The sequence below is a fragment of the Podarcis raffonei genome, chromosome 3 (assembly GCF_027172205.1).
Source record: "Podarcis raffonei isolate rPodRaf1 chromosome 3, rPodRaf1.pri, whole genome shotgun sequence".
Classification (NCBI taxonomy): Eukaryota; Metazoa; Chordata; class Lepidosauria; order Squamata; family Lacertidae; genus Podarcis; species Podarcis raffonei.
In genome coordinates, this window is record NC_070604.1 from 18,290,035 (window position 1) to 18,307,158 (window position 17,124).

Below are 17,124 nucleotides of genomic sequence, written 5' to 3' on the forward strand. Positions count from 1 at the left end.
TGGGTCTGCTCTGTGAGTATTGGAAACAACCCATCGGAATAGATTGCTTCGAAGTCGTTTTACTCTGCACCAGGTAAAGCGATTTTTAGGCCGCTGCCCCATTCCTCTGTGACATGTGCCTTATTTTACCTGACGAAAGGTGGCAACCCTTTGGTATCTATGGGTTTTGACAGTTGGCACTGTGGGTTAAACCACAGAGCCTAGGACTTGCCATTCAGAAAGTCGGCGGTTCGAATCCCTGCGGCGGGGTGAGCTCCCGTTGCCGAGTCCCTGCTCCTGCCAACCTAACAGTTCAAAAGCACGTCAAAGTGCAAATAGATAAATAGGTACCGCTCCGGCAGGAAGGTAAACAGCGTTTCTGTGCGCTGCTCTGGTTCGCCAGAAGCGGCTTAGTCATGCTGGCCACATGACCCAGAAGCTGTACGCCGGCTCCCTCGGCCAATAAAGCGAGATGAGCGCCGCAACCCCAGAGTCAGCCACGACTGGACCTAATGGTCAGGGGTCCCTTTACCTTTAATTTAGCATTTTACTTTTTTCCCACGCTTAATTGTGCAACTGTTTGCTCCAGCAACGATCGCAACAGACACACACACACACATATATTTAAATGTTTATAACTGCGGTATTTCCCAGGTGTCAAAAAAGGTTATTTATGTACGCCGCTACTGCGGCCCATAGAATTTGTGCAGCTTGCAGACCTAACATATAGAATAAGAGAACAAGAAGAACATATGTTTAAAGAAGATTGGAAAATGTTTATTGAATATATGGGGGGGAACACTTGAAAACGCTGGAAGTGTTAAGATAAATTCAACAGTGTAAATAAGTTTTGATGGAAGGAATAATGGAATACTGAATGGTTTTGTTGTTGTTTAGTTGTGTCCGACTCTTCATGACCCCATGTACCAGAGCATGCCAGGCACTCCTGTCTTCCACTGCCTCCCGCACTTTGGTCAAACTCATGCTGGTAGCTTCAAGAACACTGTACAACCATCTCGTCCTCTGTCGTCCCCTTCTCCTTGTGCCCTCCATCTTTCCCAACATCAGGGTCTTTTCCAGGGAGTCTTCTCTTCTCACGAGGTGGCCAAAGCACTGGAGCCTCAGCTTCAGGAGCTGTCCTTCCAGTGAGCACTCAGGACTGATTTCCCTTAGAATGGAGAGGTTTGATCTTCTTGCAGTCCATGGGACTCTCAAGAGTCTCCTCCAGCAACAGAATTCAAAAGCATCAATTCTTCGGCGATCAGCCTTCTTTATGGTCCATAAAGTTTTGATGGAAGGAATAATGGAATACTGAATGGTTTTAGTTTATGTAAAATATGCAACTTTTTATGTTATGCAAAATGAACCATGGAAAAAGAAGGGAAGTCACTGACATTTTAAGGTTGTTTAAATGAATACCCTAAATTGTAAAACATAAAATTATATATAAAAAATAAATAGATGTTTATAACCAACTTCTCCGTAGCCCAGGCTGCATTCCCCACCCCCACCCCATCAAAGAAACTCTCCCCACGTGACGTTTCTCCGCCAATCCCTTCCCTTCCGCGGCAGCGCGGGCGGAAAAAACTGCCAGCACCAAAAATGGCTCCCGCGGCGTCACTTTCCCCGCGAGAAAGATGTTGGGTGGGGCGGGCGCTATTTTTGCAGTTCCTGCCTTTCCTTGCCCTGCTACGGTGGCCGCCGAGGGTCAGGCGGAGCGTTTTCCTTCCCTGCTTTGAGGGATGCTGCAAAAAGGAAAAGAAAGGTCCGCTTAGTTTCAGCTCCGCTTCCTTCTCTCCGCCCCGGGAAAGGCAGCAGCGCTTGGTTGTCATAATTCAAAAGGTATTCTGCCCTGGAAGTGGAGGTTCCACTGGTAGAGCTCATTGCATGTTGCTGGGGGGGGGCAGAGGGGGGGGATACGTCCTTGCAATTTTGATGCCCTTCCAAGGTACCAGCTTTCGGCAACGAACTCGGACCTGGGCTGGTTCAGTCGGTAGAGCATGATCATGCTTAATCTCAGGGTCGTAGGTTCGAGTTTTGCACGTTGGGCAAAAGATTCCTGCACGGCAAGGGGTTGGACTAGATGGCCCTTGGGTCCCTTCCAGTTCTACAGTTCTATGATTCTAACAGTTTGAAGTTCACTAAAAGCCCAGTCGCTTAGTGCAGCGGTGCCTAGCACATCCAGCCTGTTGAGATCATGCAGGGGCCTTCGCTATGCTCTTTTTGACACCTGCTAAAAAAAACCCAAAAAAACCCACTCCTATTTAGACAAGTCTCCCCAGATGCTTAGAAAGTTTTAATCTACTTTTTTTGTATTTTTACTTTTGCACGTTTTGAAGTAAGGGTTGTAATTCCCCCTCCCCTTGATTTTACTGTGTTATCTTTTGTAAACCGCTTTGAGGGATTTAAAACAACAATCAAATCTTATGAAATAAATAAGTGTTTGGTGCTAAGAAGTAATTTGTTTTGTTTGGGCTGAATCTTCTGCCTATCAGTTTCACTGGATGACTCCCAAATCCTAGTTTTAGCAGAGAACTTTCTCTCTCTCTCTTTCTCTGCTTCCCTACACCTCTCTTCCTTCAAACATTTCGGTTTCCCCTCATAGGGTGATGTTTTCAATGCAAGATTATCAGAATTGCATGAAAGTGTCTAAGTGTGCCTGCCGACTCTTTTGCGTTCCATTTTTCTCATCGTGGGTAGGTGTCTTCTCAGTTTTGCACAAGGCAGCAAATAGAGAGTAGAGCCTGGAATATAATAAATTTCCACCAAGGCTCCCTTACTGGGCTGGAATATGAAACTAGGCTTAATAGTGCAAGTTTATTCCACACTTTATTCAGTTTTCTTAGGCTGTCCTCGTGTTTATTTACCAGGAAGTAAGTTCTCTTGAACTCAATGAGACTTCCTTCTGAGTTGGCATGATAGGATTGCACTGTTAGTCTGTCTCCCTCTACAGAGGGAGGACTGGTCATACAGTCCTTTGAATTCCATAAACTTCGTCTTCAGTTATTAATGTGTGACATTCTGTGTTAACTGTGAATTGACTGAGAAAGTGAATTTATTCGTTTATTTATTTTGAAGGTGGGGGATTTATACAAGCCAATGTATCACCATTCTTTGACACGCTTCCTTTTGATAGGATGGAGAAAAAGAAAATTGTAATGAAATCCAACACGGCTGCTTCCAACCTACTGAGAACCTTGCATTCTCTCTATCAGTTTGGCCACTTCTGTGATGCAATAATATACACAGACCAGTTTGGCATCCAGGAGGAGTTTTTCGTTCACAAAGTCGTATTGGCTGCTTCCAGCAATTACTTTAGAAGCCTGTTCCTCACCGATGAGATGCTGAAAGCCAGAGATTGTCGGGTGACTCTCCAGGGTGTTCACACTGAAGAATTTGCCTGCTTCCTAAAGTTTGCCTACACAACAGAAGTAGAAATTGAAGCGGACAAACTGCACCGAATAAAGGAGGTAGCCGAAAGACTTGAATGCCAAGATCTGCTTGATGTTTTTGAAGAAATGAAGGCTGTGGGAGAAGATTTGGATCTGGGGGTTCATTCAGAAAGACATGAAGGCGGTAGGTCTGTCTGCAGTAAAACAAAACAAGTAGAAAACAAGGAACAGAGTGCTTCGTCCCGAATTTTGGCAGCGCCCATGAAGAGACAGCTTTGGGACCGAAAGAAGCACACAAAACTGACTGCCGTCTATGATGGTAGTGAAGGTAAACCTGGCCATTCTGACAAATATGGTGTTGTGTTTGAGGGGCCCAAAGACAGCACAGCAGCGTCAACTGGATGTAATGAAATAGACATGCACGGCGCTTATACTATGAAGCATGTCAGCCTGCTGGAAAATAAGGCCAGCCACCTGTCACTAAATCAGGTGGACTCCAAGGAAGCCTGCATTGTTACAAGCAAGATACTACCTGGCCAGGAGGAGGGTGAAAACATTTTGAATCTTAGCAAAACCAAACTCAGGAAATCGCCACGCAATATATCGAAAGTCTTGCCCCAAACATACACATGTGACCAGTGTTGTCATTCCTTCCATTTTGCCAAGCAGTACCAGTCACACATGGAACAAGAACATGACGCAGATCTGGTGGTTCAATATAGCTGCGATATGTGTGGCCAACTCTTTCCCAGTTGCCAGGACCTAAGGCAACATAGGCTCACCGTTCACAATGATGAAAAGCAGTTCCCCTGCTTGTTGTGCGACAAAAGGTTTAAGTGCCAGAAAGACATCAGCCATCATATGCGGAGAGTGCATGAGAAGAAAAAGAATCCTCAGAGGTGTCCCTACTGTGACAAAGTGATCAGCTCTAAATGTGGCTTGACGGTTCACATTCGAACACATACGGGAGAGAAGCCTTATAAGTGCGGCGGCTGCGCGGCAAGTTTTGCTCAGAGATCTGCCTTCACCACTCATGTAAGGTAAAGTCTTTGTGCAGTTCAGAATATTGGGAGATAGTTTTCCGTCTTCATCTCTTTGCTGTTAGAAATTTTATCCAGAAGCGATTAGAAGTCTGCCAGCTTTAGGGGATTTGCTATAGGATTTGCTTTAGAGCCAGTGTGGTGCAGTGGTTAAGAGCGGTGGACTCGTAATCTGGTGAACAGGGTTCGCTTCCCCGCTCCTCCACATGCAGCTGCTGGGTGACCTTGGACCAGTCACACTTCTCTGAAGTCTCTCAGCCTCACTCACCTCACAGAGTGTTTGTTGTGGGGGAGGAAGGGAAAGGAGATTGTTAGCCGCTTTGGGACTCCTGAAGGGGAGTGAAAGGCAGGGTATCAAGTCCAAACTCTTCTTCTTTTTCTTAAAAAAAAAGGTAAAGGATCCCTGACAGTTAAGTCCAGTCGCGAACGACTCTGGGGTTACAGTGCTCATCTCGCTTTACTGGCTGAGCGAGCTCACGTTTGTCTGCAGACAGTTTTTCAGGGTCATGTGGCCAGCATGACTAAGCCGCTTCTGGCAAAACCAGAGCAGTGCATGGAAACACCGTTTACCTTCCCGCCGGAGCGGTACCTATTTATCTACTTGCACTTTGACGTGCTTTCGAACTGCTAGGTTGCCAGGAGCTGGAACTGAGCAATGGGAGCTCACCCCCTCGCGGGGATTAGAACCGCCAACCTTCCAATCGGCAAGCCCAAGGCTCAGTGGTTTAGACCACAGCGCCACCCATGTTCTTCTTCTTATTGCAATGCTACTATACAAATATATTCAAAGTTACATTTAGACAGTTCTATCAGTGTAAAAGTATTTGCTGCATGGCTTCCACATCCAGCCTGTGAAGCCTACAGGCAGCACAATAAACTTTTCTTTCTTCCTTTTATAGCCTGGACAATGTGTGGCTCAACAAACCAAACAGCCACAGTCAGAGAGACAAAGGTGCTGTGCTTCTCAGTTTTCTCTCCTTGTCAGCCAGCTCATACAAACTGCCTTGGAGTTCTTATGCGCTGTATGTTGCTAGGGGTGATTATTATTGTCAGACTCTGTACTTGGCTGCTGCTGCTCAGGACAAGATTATGAAATGGTGCTTTACATCACAGTCCAATGCATCTCTTACTCAGAAGCAAGCCCCACTAAGATCAACTGAATTTACTCCCAGGAATGTATTCTAGAATTGCAGGCTCTGCGTTTAACTTTGCCTTCATGATGTGTATTTGTCAATTTCCATTTTATTTTACTAAGCTTTTCTATCCCACCTTTCTAGAAAAAGAAACCTATCCAATGCAGCAGACAGGTCCGACCAATACATCAAAACTTACCAGTTTTTAAAACAAAAACAAAGTTAAGATGGTAAAGGTAAAGGGACCCCTGACCATTAGGTCCAATCGTGACTGACTCTGGGGTTGCGGTGCTCATCTCGCTTTATTGGCCGAGGGAGCTGGCGTACAGCTTCCGGGTCATGTGGCCAGCATGACTAAGCCGCTTCTGGTGAACCAGAGCAGCGCACGGAAACGCCGTTTACCTTCCCGCCGGAGCGGTACCTATTTATCTACTTGCACTTTGATGTGCTTTTGAACTGCTAGGTTGGCAAGAGCAGGGACCGAGCAACGGGAGCGCACCCCGTCACAGGGATTCAAACCGCCGACCTTCTGATCGGCAAGTCCTAGGCTCTGTGGTTTAACCCACAGCGCCACCTGCGTAGCAAACAGTAATTAAATATCATACCTGGAAATGCCTGCTGGAAAAAAAATCTTAGAATAGCACCTAGTGATGGGGGCAGCAATATCCTATGCATTTTGACTTAGAAGTATGTCCTACTTAGGTCATTGGGGCTTACCCCATAGAACGGAGGTTAGGATTGTGGCCTTAGATGCTTTTCAATCGAATTTGCCCTTGTATGAATATATGGATTATTTGTGTATCTAGTATAGCCTGCGGGAAATTGTATCTAATTTACAGGTGGCATTACTTTTTTCCCCCCCAACAGAAAAATACATGAATCAGGACAAGACAGGAAACTCAGTCCAGATTACTGGATGATAGCCCCGCCAACAAAAAAAGCAGATGTTATAGATAGCAAAGTTGACAAGAATAGCAAAACATACCCAAAGGTACCAAACAGCGACTTGCAAAGAGAACCTGTGGATGAAAAAACTCGGGAGCTTGAGGGAGAATCCAGGAATCCTCCTCCTTTAGAAGCAGAGTCTGAGAGGAAAGAGGAAAGTCAAGAGGAATGTGGTGATGCTGATATTCAAAGAGAAAAACCAGGTGGACACAGGACTTTGGTTGCAGAGGACTGTGTAAAAGGAGAAAGGGACTGTGAAATAGAAGGAAGGGGCAGGGAAGAGAATGAGGCAGTCTCTTCCGAAGACGTCGATGAGAATTCAAATGATCAAGACGCTGAAGAAAGCAAATCGGACGCCGGTTGCAAAGCGAGGGGCGTTGTGAACAAAAACGAGGGCGCCAAAAAATCGGCCTATGTTATAACGTGTACCAAATGTGCAGAGAAGTTCGTCTCGAGGAAGAAATACACTGACCACTGCAAAAACGTCCACCATTCTGTGCCTGGTAAAATTTATCAGTGCGACGTCTGTAGCAAGTCCTTCGCGAGTTACAACAGCTGGAAGGAGCACAGGGCGAGCGTCCACACGGACGACAGGCAGTTTTCCTGCACCCTCTGCAACGCCACTTTTAAAAGGAAAAGGGACGTGAGGACCCACTATATGCGGAAGCACGAAGGAAGAGTGAAGCGTCCCCTTTGCTCTGTCTGCGGGAAGATCTTGAGCTCAAGAACGGCGCTAGTGTTTCACATGAGGACCCACACAGGCGAGAAGCCGTACCAGTGCAGCATTTGTTGCTCAAGATTTGCTCAGCCATCGCAGCTCAAAATACACACCAGGTTAGCCTGTCCCCTCTCTCTCTCTCTCTCTCTCTCTCTCTCTCTCTGTCTCTCTCTCTCTCTCTCTCTCTCTCTCTCTCTGTCTCTCTCTCTCTCTCTCTTGTCTGTCTTTTCTATCTTCTATCTTTAATTTTGCAAATTCTGCATGCACCAGAATTGGGTACTTACTTCTAACTCATATTGGCCATGCATACAGTGGTACCTCAGGTTACATACGCTTCAGGTTACATACGCTTCAGGTTACAGACTCCGCTAACCCAGAAATAGTGCTTCAGGTTAAGAACTTCACTTCAGGATGAGAACAGAAATCGTGCTCCGGCGGCGCAGCAGCAGCAGCGGGAGGCCCCATTAGCTAAAGTGGTGCTTCAGGTTAAGAACAGTTTCAGGTTAAGTATGGACCTCTGGAACGAATTAAGAACTTAACCCGAGGTACCACTGTATTAACAAACAGTAAATGTTCCAATGAGTGTGTGGGGGGGGTGGAAGAGTGTGTAGCTGGCAACCTTCAGTAGTAAGTAAAGGTAAAGGTACCGCTGCCCATCAGGGCCAGTCGTGACCGACTCTAGGGTTGCGCGCTCATCTCGCTCAAGAGGCCGGGAGCCGGCGCTGTCGGAAGACACTTCCGGGTCACGTGGCCAGCGTGACTAAGCTGCACCTGGCGAGCCAGCACCAGCGCAGCACACGGAAACGCCGTTTACCTTCCCGCTAGAAAGCGGTCCCTATTTATCTACTTGCACTTAGGTGTGCTTTCGAACTGCTAGGTGGGCAGGAGCTGGGCCGAACAACGGGAGCTCACCCCGCCGCGGGGATTCGAACCGCCGACCATACGATCGGCAAGTCCTAGGCACTGAGGTTTTACCCACAGCGCCACCCGCGACCCAATTGGGTACTTACTTCTAACTCATATTGGCCATGCGTACAGAGGTACCTCAGGTTACATACGCTTCAGGTTACATACGCTTCAGGTTACATACGCTTCAGGTTACAGACTCTTCTAACCCAGAAATAGTGCTTCAGGTTAAGAACTTCACTTCAGGATGAGAACAGAAATCGGGCTCCGGCGACGCGGCAACAGCTGGAGGCCCCATTAGCTAAAGTGGTGCTTCAGGTTAAGAACAGTTTCAGGTTAAGTACGGACCTCCGGAACGAATTAAGTACTTAACCTGAGGTGCCACTGTATTAACAAACAGTAAAGGTTCCAATGAGTGTAGGTGGGGGGGTGGAAGAGTGTGTAGCTGGCAACCTTCAGTAGTAGTTGGGTGGTAATACAACTAGAACTATATAATTCTAGCATTTTTTAAAAAGGTGACACACCGCTTAAACACACAAATATACAAAGCAGCTCTTGGACCAACTCCAAATGGGAGCAGAGGTGGGGACTGACTTTCCCTGCTTCGAAATTTCTGGTAATGTTACATGATTTCTGCTGCTACCTCAATGGGGGCAGGTTTAAAAACCTGTTTCCTTGAGCTGGGGCTCCCTTCTCTATTTGTTCTCAGGAGGTCTTAAATCAGGAGAACTTCCGGTGTTGCTGGACTTACAACTTCTGATTGTAATTTTGTCTGGCGCATGCCATTTTGTGGTATTTTTACAAAAGTGTGGTTTATATTTATCTAAATAAATAAAAACTAAAACCCCTCAGCATTCCAGCTGAGGGCTAGTGGAAGTTGGCATCCAAGAACGCTTGGAGACTCGAAGGTTCTCCCATTCCATCTCAAATTATCCTGTACTGATTTTTTAAATTTTATTTTCATTAAGTCTGCTGTTATTGGTTGTACTCTAAAGCAGACATAGGCAAACTCAGCCCTCCAGATGTTTGGGACTACAATTCCCATCATCCCTGACCACTGGTCCTGTTAGCTAGGGGTGATGGGAATTGTAGTCCCAAACATCTGGAGGGCCGGAGTTTGCCTAAGCCTGCTCTAGAGGAATGAGAAATCTGACTTTCTTTTCTTATTTGACAACTCTATCTTTGATACTTTTTTTTTGCTGTAGCCATAGAATCGTATAGCCAGAAAGTGCCTGAAGATCATTTAGTCCAAGTCCCCAGACTATGGCAGGAGTCATTTCCCAAGAAGTTCTCTGCTGCTTGCTGTGCGGCAGGGAGGTGAGGGAGAGGGGTGGAATATTGGCAAACTATCTGTAATATTTACTAAGCAGGAAATGTCACTCTTAACGTGTTTTGTCAGCGTTTTCATATTTCTTTGACTGCAGGTCCCATACAGGTGAAAAGCCATACATCTGTGAGGATTGTGGAGCTTGCTTTGTGGATAAAGGCAAGCTTACTGGCCACAAGAGGACACATACAGGTATAATAATAATAATAATAATAATAATAATAATAATAATAATAATTTATTACTTATACCCCGCCCATCTGGCTGAGTTTCCCAAGCCATTCTGGGCGGCTCCCAATCAAATGTTAAAAACAGTACAGCATTAAATATTAAAAACTTCCCTGTACAGGGCTGCCTTCAGATGTCCTTTAAAGATAGGATAGCTGCTTATTTCCTTCACATCTGAAGGGAGGGTGTTCCACAGGGTGGGCGCCACTACCGAGAAGGCCCTCTGTCTGGTTCCCTGCAACCGCACTTCTCGCAATGAGGGAACCGCCAGAAGGCCCTCAGGGCTGGATCTCAGTGTCCAGGCTGAACGATGGGGGTGGAGACACTCCTTCAGGTATACAGGTAAGCGTTTAAATCCAGTCCTTGGATGTGGCAGAGGTTAATGCCTATCCGTGCATTTTGATTTATTCTGATTACAATCCTGCATTGCCGGGGGTTGGGCTAGATGACCGTTGGGGTCCCTTCCAACTCTACAATTCTATGAATTTTCATAAATTACAGATAAGTAGTTGAAAAGGATGATGGTGGGGGAGGTTAGCAGATTTCCTGTGAGGCATAACTCTTAAGCTCCCTCTCATTCACTTAAAGGTAAAGGGACCCCTGACCATTAGGTCCAGTCATGACCAACTCTGGGGTTGTGGCGCTCATCTCGCTTTATTGGCCGAGGAAGCCGGCGTACAGCTTCCGGGTCATGTGGCCAGCATGACTAAGCTGCTTCTGGCAAACCAGAGCAGCGCACGGAAACCCCATTTACCTTCCCGCCAGAGCGGTACCTATTTATCTACTTGCACTTTGACGTGCTTTCAAACTGCTAGGTTGGCAGGAGCAGGGACCGAGCAACGGGAGCTCACCCCGTCGCGGGGATTTGAACCGCCGACCTTCTGATCGGCAAGTCCTAGGCTCTGTGGTTTAACCCACAGCGCCACGCACTTACTCCAGCCTTTTCTCTCGGGGCGAACTACATGTTACACTGCGATCAGGAATGAGGCAGCACACTTTTCTACACTCTCCAGCACTGCTACAAATGACCACCTGCCCAGGGCTTCTGTGGCATTGACAACACAGAAAAAGATGTGTAACTGTTGCAGCAGAGGCTTAAAGGATCGTATACCCCAGGAGCGGAAAGAGAGGCAACTATCCTTGGGAAGGTAGAGAGTGTAGAAGAGATCTCCTGGACCAGGGAAGGGGAATATGTGGTCCATCAACAGGAGTAGATCGCAAATGTGTCTAAAATATCAGCACTGTGCGGCGACAGCCACACGGATGCTCCTAGCCCAGAGATGGAAAGAAGACAAAGTCCCTACCAGAGAGGAGTGGCAAACTAAGCTGTTGGAGTACGCCGAAATGGCAAAACTGACCAGAAAGCTCAGGAACCAAAAAGACCAAATCTTTAATAAAGAATGAGGGAAATTTATAATTTATCTGGGAGAGCACTGTAAGCAGATGAAAAAATTAGCAGGATTGCAATAATAGTAGTAGTAGTAGTAGTAGTAGTAATAATAATAATAATAATAATAATAATAATAATAATAATAATAATAATAATAATAATTTATTATTCATATCCCGCCCATCTGGCTGGGTTTCTCCAGCCACTCTGGGCAGCTTCCAACAAAGATTAAAAATACATCAAAATGTCACACATTAAAAACTTCCCTGCCTTCAGGTGTATTCTAAATGTCAGGTAGTTGTAGCAAATGTAGCAAATTTTATGGACAAAATAGAGACATAAAATATGGATTACTAAACAATATGCAGTTGAAAAGGTTGACAATAGGACCCATGGAGGGGAATATGTATTTTGTATTGTTATAATTCTATACTTCTCAATTCAAATAAAAAATTTCTCTCTCTCTCTCTCTCTCTCTCTCTCTCTCACACACACACACACACACACACACACTGGCCTTTCTAGTGTCCCACTGAATATGTGGCTGTTCAAGTTGTTGGACTCCCAACTGCTGTCCTGGGCCCAAAGGAAGAGGGGGGTAAAAAGTAAATAAACAAATGGCATCCCCAGGAAGTCTAGCTAATGCTCAGGGATAATAATAATAATAATAATAATAATAATAATAATAATAATCATTTATTATTTATACCCCGCCACTCTGGGCGGCTTCCAAAAAAATATTAAAATACTGTAATACATCAAACATTAAAAGCTTCTCTAAACAGGGCTGCCTTCAGATGTCTTCTAAAAGTGTGGTAGTTGTTGTTCTCTTTGACATCTGGTGGGAGGGCGTTCCACAGGGAGGACGCCACTACCGAGAAGGCCCTCTGCCTGGTTCCCTGTAACTTGGCTTCTCGCAGTGAGGGAACCGCCAGAAGGCCCTCGGTGCTGGACCTCACTGTCCAGGTAGAACGATGGAGGTAGAGACGCTCCTTCAGGTATACTGGACCGAGGCCGTTTATAATAATAATAATAATAATAAATAATAAATTAATAAATTTTATTTATATCCTGCCCTCCCCAGTTGAAGCTGGGCTCAGGGTGGCTAACAACAATAAAACAGTACAAAAGTACAGCACAACACAACCCTCTAAAATGATTCATTATAAAATTAATTCAAATCAAGCCACTGGCAACCATTGGGCCAGAGCTCCGCGAAGATTGCCGAGGGAGGGAGTCAGGCTGTGCCCTGGCCAAAGGCCTGGTGGAACAGCTCTGTCTTGCAGGCCCTGCGGAAAGATGTCAAGTCCCGCAGTTTAGGGCTTTAAATGATGGGAATTGTAGTCCAACAACATCTGAAGAGGCTCCCCATCCCTGGACGTTCTTTGGACATCTGCTGTGGGTGATCATCAGCGTAGGTAACGGTCAGTAACATAATTCTACCACCATTCATTTCCTTTGCAGGAGAGCGTCTGTTCAAGTGTGATGTCTGTGGAAAACATTTTTCTACCAACGAATACTTGAAATGCCATAAGCGCTGCCACATGGGAGCCAAGCCATACAAGTGTGATGTGTGTGGGAAAACATTTGGACTGAGGGCCTCATTAGCCCAACACAGTAACGTTCATGCAGGTAATAAATTCCCTCCCAGTGAAGGTGGAGAAGGAGATGGATCGTGTTGATGGAAGTCTCTGCCACATGCAGCCTTCATTCTGTGCAAGTACAGCGTAAGAATCCAGAATCTAATCAGACCACACTTGACAATAATGTGCCTTGCATATTTACCGTATTTTTCGCTCTATAAGATGCACCAGACCACAAGACGCACCTAGTTTTTGGAGGAGGAAAACAAGAAAAAAAATATTCTGAATCTCAGAAGCCAGAACAGCAAGAGGGATCGCTGCGCAGTGAAAGCAGCAATCCCTCTTGCTGTTCTGGCTTCTGGGATAGCTGTGCAGCCTGCATTCGCTCCATAAGACGCACACACATTTTCCCTTACTTTTTAGGAGGGAAAAAGTGAGTCTTATAGAGCAAAAAATACATATTTAAATATGATACAAGAATTGTCATGTGGAAATACTTCGTTAGTTAAATACTTTCAGTACAATTTATGTTCTAAGCAGGAGATCGTTACATGTGTACATGAGCTAGGGTGCTCTGGGCTAAATTTCAAACTTTATTTCATTCCAGGCAAAGGGGGACAATGTATTTCCTTGAGAGTCACTGAAAATTAAATAGATCTGTGTGCTCTAGCTTCCCCGAATGCTCACCTTTCAGAACCTTGAGTTCTTGTTGGGTATGCAGCAGCATTTGTAAAACTCTGACAACTGCAAAAAACTTGGGTTTTCAGTTTTCCCTACTTGGCAATATCTTTCCTTGATGAAAGCCAAGTTGTGTAGAGTCCGTGGGCAAGCAGCTTCACCACTCCACAGATCTCTCATTGCTTCCAAGAGATGGACAAATTCACAGTTTACTCTGATGAGAACCTGCAGTGTTCAGAAATAGCATGGGGGGGGGATGAGGCCTATTTCCAGCAGCAGAGGGTAGTTCTGTAAGTAGAACTGATCATGTGAAAACCACAAAGAGGAACCCAGCTTTTCCCTGTGTTGTTCTCCTGCCATAGTAGTGCCCTCAAGGCATCAGTCGCATTCATGCCTTACATGAAAATCACTCTTATCCCAGTCATGGTTGTGAATCCTGGGAACTGTAGCGCTGAGAGTTGGAAATCCCTTACGGAGTTACGATTCCCAGCTTTGCTGTTTAACAGCTGCTGTGTCTGTTGGCTTCTGTCTCTCTCCTGTTTCGAACTTACCGTATTTTTGCTCCAGAAGACACACCTGACCATAAGACGCACCTAGTTTTTAGAGGAGGAAAACAAGAAAAAATATTTTGAATGAAACAGTGGATGTATGGTTTTTGTGGTTCATGCTGTGGCCACAGACATGTGATTTGACCGTGAATTTGGGGTGATCCAATGCAAAAATCCTGAGAATCCATGTTGATCTGTGCTTTGTAACCACGTTTTTGCGCCATTGCGGCCCCACAAAACAGTGGATGCGTGTGTTTTTTGGTGCAGGCTGTAGCCATGGACATGCTATGTGATCTGATGGTGAATTTGGGGTGACCCAATGCAAAAATCCTGAGGATCCATGGGCTTTTACCTCCCCCCTCCCAGGCAGCCTCCTTTATCTCTGCGTCCCTTATCTCTTTCCCCGATCGCTTGCTGATCAGCTGCTTCCTTTCAACACCCCCTTGCCTCTTATTTGCCTTAGTGTCTGTTCCTTAACTGGAGCAGTTTTTTGCTCCTCCTTTTCTTCTAATTTCTCTCCTTATTGCTTTAGCCTTCCTGTTTCCCCCCTTTGCAAGTTTGTTGTCTTTACCTCCCCCCTCCCAGGCAGCCTCCTTTGTTGCTAGCGTCCCTTATCTCGCTGCCAATCACTTGCCGATCAGCAGCTTTGTTTTAACACCCACTTCCCTCTTTCAAAAAAAAAAAAAGCATGATCTGCTTTTTGCCCCTGGGCAATTTGGCTCCAGGGACCACGCATTCGCTCCATAAGACACACAGACATTTCCCCTTACTTTTTAGGAAGAAAAAAGTGTGTCTTATGGAGCGAAAAATACGGTACTTTGTTTTCTGATACCAGTATGTGTTTACCTTACAAGCCACTAAGTAGACCCAAAATGGGTCTAAAGTTGAGAGAGAAATAAGATTTTGTAAATACACCCCAACATTTGTGAGGTCTGTTTTGTTTTCTCAGAGACTCCTCCTTATTTCTGTGAGCAGTGTGGAAAGACCTTTACTCAGCAAGGAGCCCTGAGGCGTCACCAGCGTATTCACACTGGAGAAAAACCCTACAAGTGCAGGGCCTGTGAAAGGACCTTCACAGATCTGTCTACCCTGAGAAGGCATGTCCTGGTATGTTCTCCAGTTTGCCCCATTCATTTTAATAGGGATGGGCAGGCAAACAAGCTTAATACTTTTTGAGTATAAAAAATATTTGCCATGATCTTTAAAAAGCTTAGAACACCCATGTAGTAAATTGCTTTGGTGTCTGTCTAGGGGCAAATTTAATGACAGAGCCTTTAATCCCAGAGGGGCCTTTAGTCCACATTGCTTTGTTTTTTAAAAAATTGGTCTAGTTAGGCACAGTTTACGTTGCATGACTCAAATTGATTATTATTATTTTATTGATTTAGAAGGTCTTTATGATTGCTCTAATCAGGTCAGAACTTGAATAACAACAGTATTTTTTTGTCTTGTTTTCTTCCCCTGCTATAGGTACATGATCGGAATGCTCACTGGAGGACTTTCTTAATAGATCTTACCATCAAAAAGGATCACAACTGGTCCAAAATAGAGCCTTTTTCTAATATCCGTATGGGAGAGGACTCTAATCTGGTTTGGTCCGACGGCCAAAGTAAACTTTATAAACCAGAGAGCACCAGTGTAAAAAAAGCGGAACACATATCATGTGGTAGTAGTAATGCCAGAGATCCTGACCATTCCCTTACGTATTTATAACTCTGTACAGTGAAGGCAAAATGCAGGCGTAAAACATTTTGCATCTCTCTCATGTGCCCCTTATGGGGGAGCATCCTCCATCTGCCCACAAGTTCTGCAGAGAAGACACACCAGGAGTTCAGCATCTTCAGAGCTGAGAGGCAGACACTGGGCAGCACAGTTGTGGAACTGCTTGTGAATGGGTCCTTTCTTAGTAGCTTACAGTATTTTTCGCTCTATAAGACGCACCAGTCCACAAGACGCACCTAGTTTTCGGAGGAGGAAAACAAGAAAAAAAATATTCTGAATCTCAGAAGCCAGAACAGCAAGAGGGATCGCTGCGCAGTGAAAGCAGCAATCCCTCTTGCTGTTCTGGCTTCTGGGATAGCTGCGCAGCCTGCATTCGCTCCATAAGACGCACACACATTTCCCTCCAGATATTGGAGGGGAAAAGTGAGTCTTATAGAGCAAAAAATACGGTAGATGCTGGCTTCGCTAATTGCTATTTAGGAGTCAGGAGAGATGCTTTCAGAGCTCAAAATGAGTAGATATGGTGAGATATGCAGAACTAGCACAGCTGGCTTCAGCAGCAGTACAGAAGCATCTTCATAAGTTTTAAAAAATTCACGACCCTTTTTCAGGCTGCTTTTATAATACTGCCAAGGAGGCTGTGGGCCGTGTTCGATTCCAATAGAGGGATGTCTCTGCTCAGAGATGCATAAGATCCTTGCAATGTACCTATGTGGGGACAGGCTCCGTGGTTCTGGCACTGAGGGGAATAGCTCTGCACTACTAGACGTGTTCTTTATTATTCTCATTTCAGTTTTTAATGAAATGGCATGGGCAAAGATGGGCAAGAGCTATGCTTAATGCGGGTGGTTAAAGCCGGGAGTCGCAGAAGCTAAGACAAGGCCAATAAGGCCCCTCCAAACTGGTAAAACAAAATATTAAAATAACAAAAGCAGTTTAGTGCATGTAAGTATAGGGTGATGCACACTGAGGCAAAACACTTCACATTGCACTTATGGGGTGTGATCTGGTGTTGACTGACCAGAAATGAGATACTGGTGGATAAACTCAATGAAAAGTGTGCAGCAGCAGGGAGGCAAATAGAATAGAAACACCCAATATCATTCATGTATTTTATACAAATCTTTGGGGCAGGCACACTTGGAATACTGTGTACAGTTCTGCATTGTGAAAAGAACATTGTGGAACTGGAGAACGTGCAGAAAAGGGCAACCCAAATGATCGTGAGGCTGGAGCAGCTCCTCTGTAAGGAAACGTTGCAATATTTGGGGCTTTTTTGTTCAGAAAACAGGTTAGGGGGCATATGAAAGAGGGGCATGTGGAGAATAATACTAGAGCCATCCCATGAATATCTAGGACAGACTAAAAGTGGGCATTTCTTCACACAGCACGTTGTTAAATTACAGAATTCTCTCCCACAAGTTGTAGTTAAAGCCACCGAGTTAGATGGTTTTAAAGGGGATTGGACCATTTTATGGAGGATAAGTCTGCAAGTGGCTACTAGTCATGATGGCTGTGTGCCGTCTCCAGGATCA

The 17,124-nt window shown here is 45.3% G+C and overlaps 1 protein-coding gene across 1 annotated transcript; it reads left to right on the top strand.

Moving 5' to 3' along the window:
• The first annotated feature begins 1,640 nt into the window (after nucleotides 1-1,640).
• Nucleotides 1,641-15,580, top strand: LOC128410033 (GDNF-inducible zinc finger protein 1-like). Its single transcript, XM_053380691.1, has 7 exons — nucleotides 1,641-1,821; nucleotides 3,116-4,411; nucleotides 6,412-7,323; nucleotides 9,538-9,632; nucleotides 12,523-12,690; nucleotides 14,817-14,974; nucleotides 15,338-15,580. Exons 2-7 carry the CDS (start codon nucleotides 3,117-3,119, stop codon nucleotides 15,578-15,580), a joined length of 2,871 nt encoding a protein of 956 aa, XP_053236666.1. The 5' UTR covers nucleotides 1,641-1,821; nucleotide 3,116.
• The last annotated feature ends 1,544 nt before the right edge of the window (nucleotides 15,581-17,124 follow it).

Coding starts and splice junctions, on each gene's coding strand:
- LOC128410033 (XM_053380691.1), top strand. CDS start 3,117: ATGGAGAAAAAGAAAATTGTAATGAAATCCAACACGGCTGCTTCCAAC. Junction 4,412..6,411: donor GCCTTCACCACTCATGTAAG/GTAAAGTCTTTG, acceptor CCCCCCCAACAG/AAAAATACATGAATCAGGAC. Junction 9,633..12,522: donor CCACAAGAGGACACATACAG/GTATAATAATAA, acceptor TTTCCTTTGCAG/GAGAGCGTCTGTTCAAGTGT.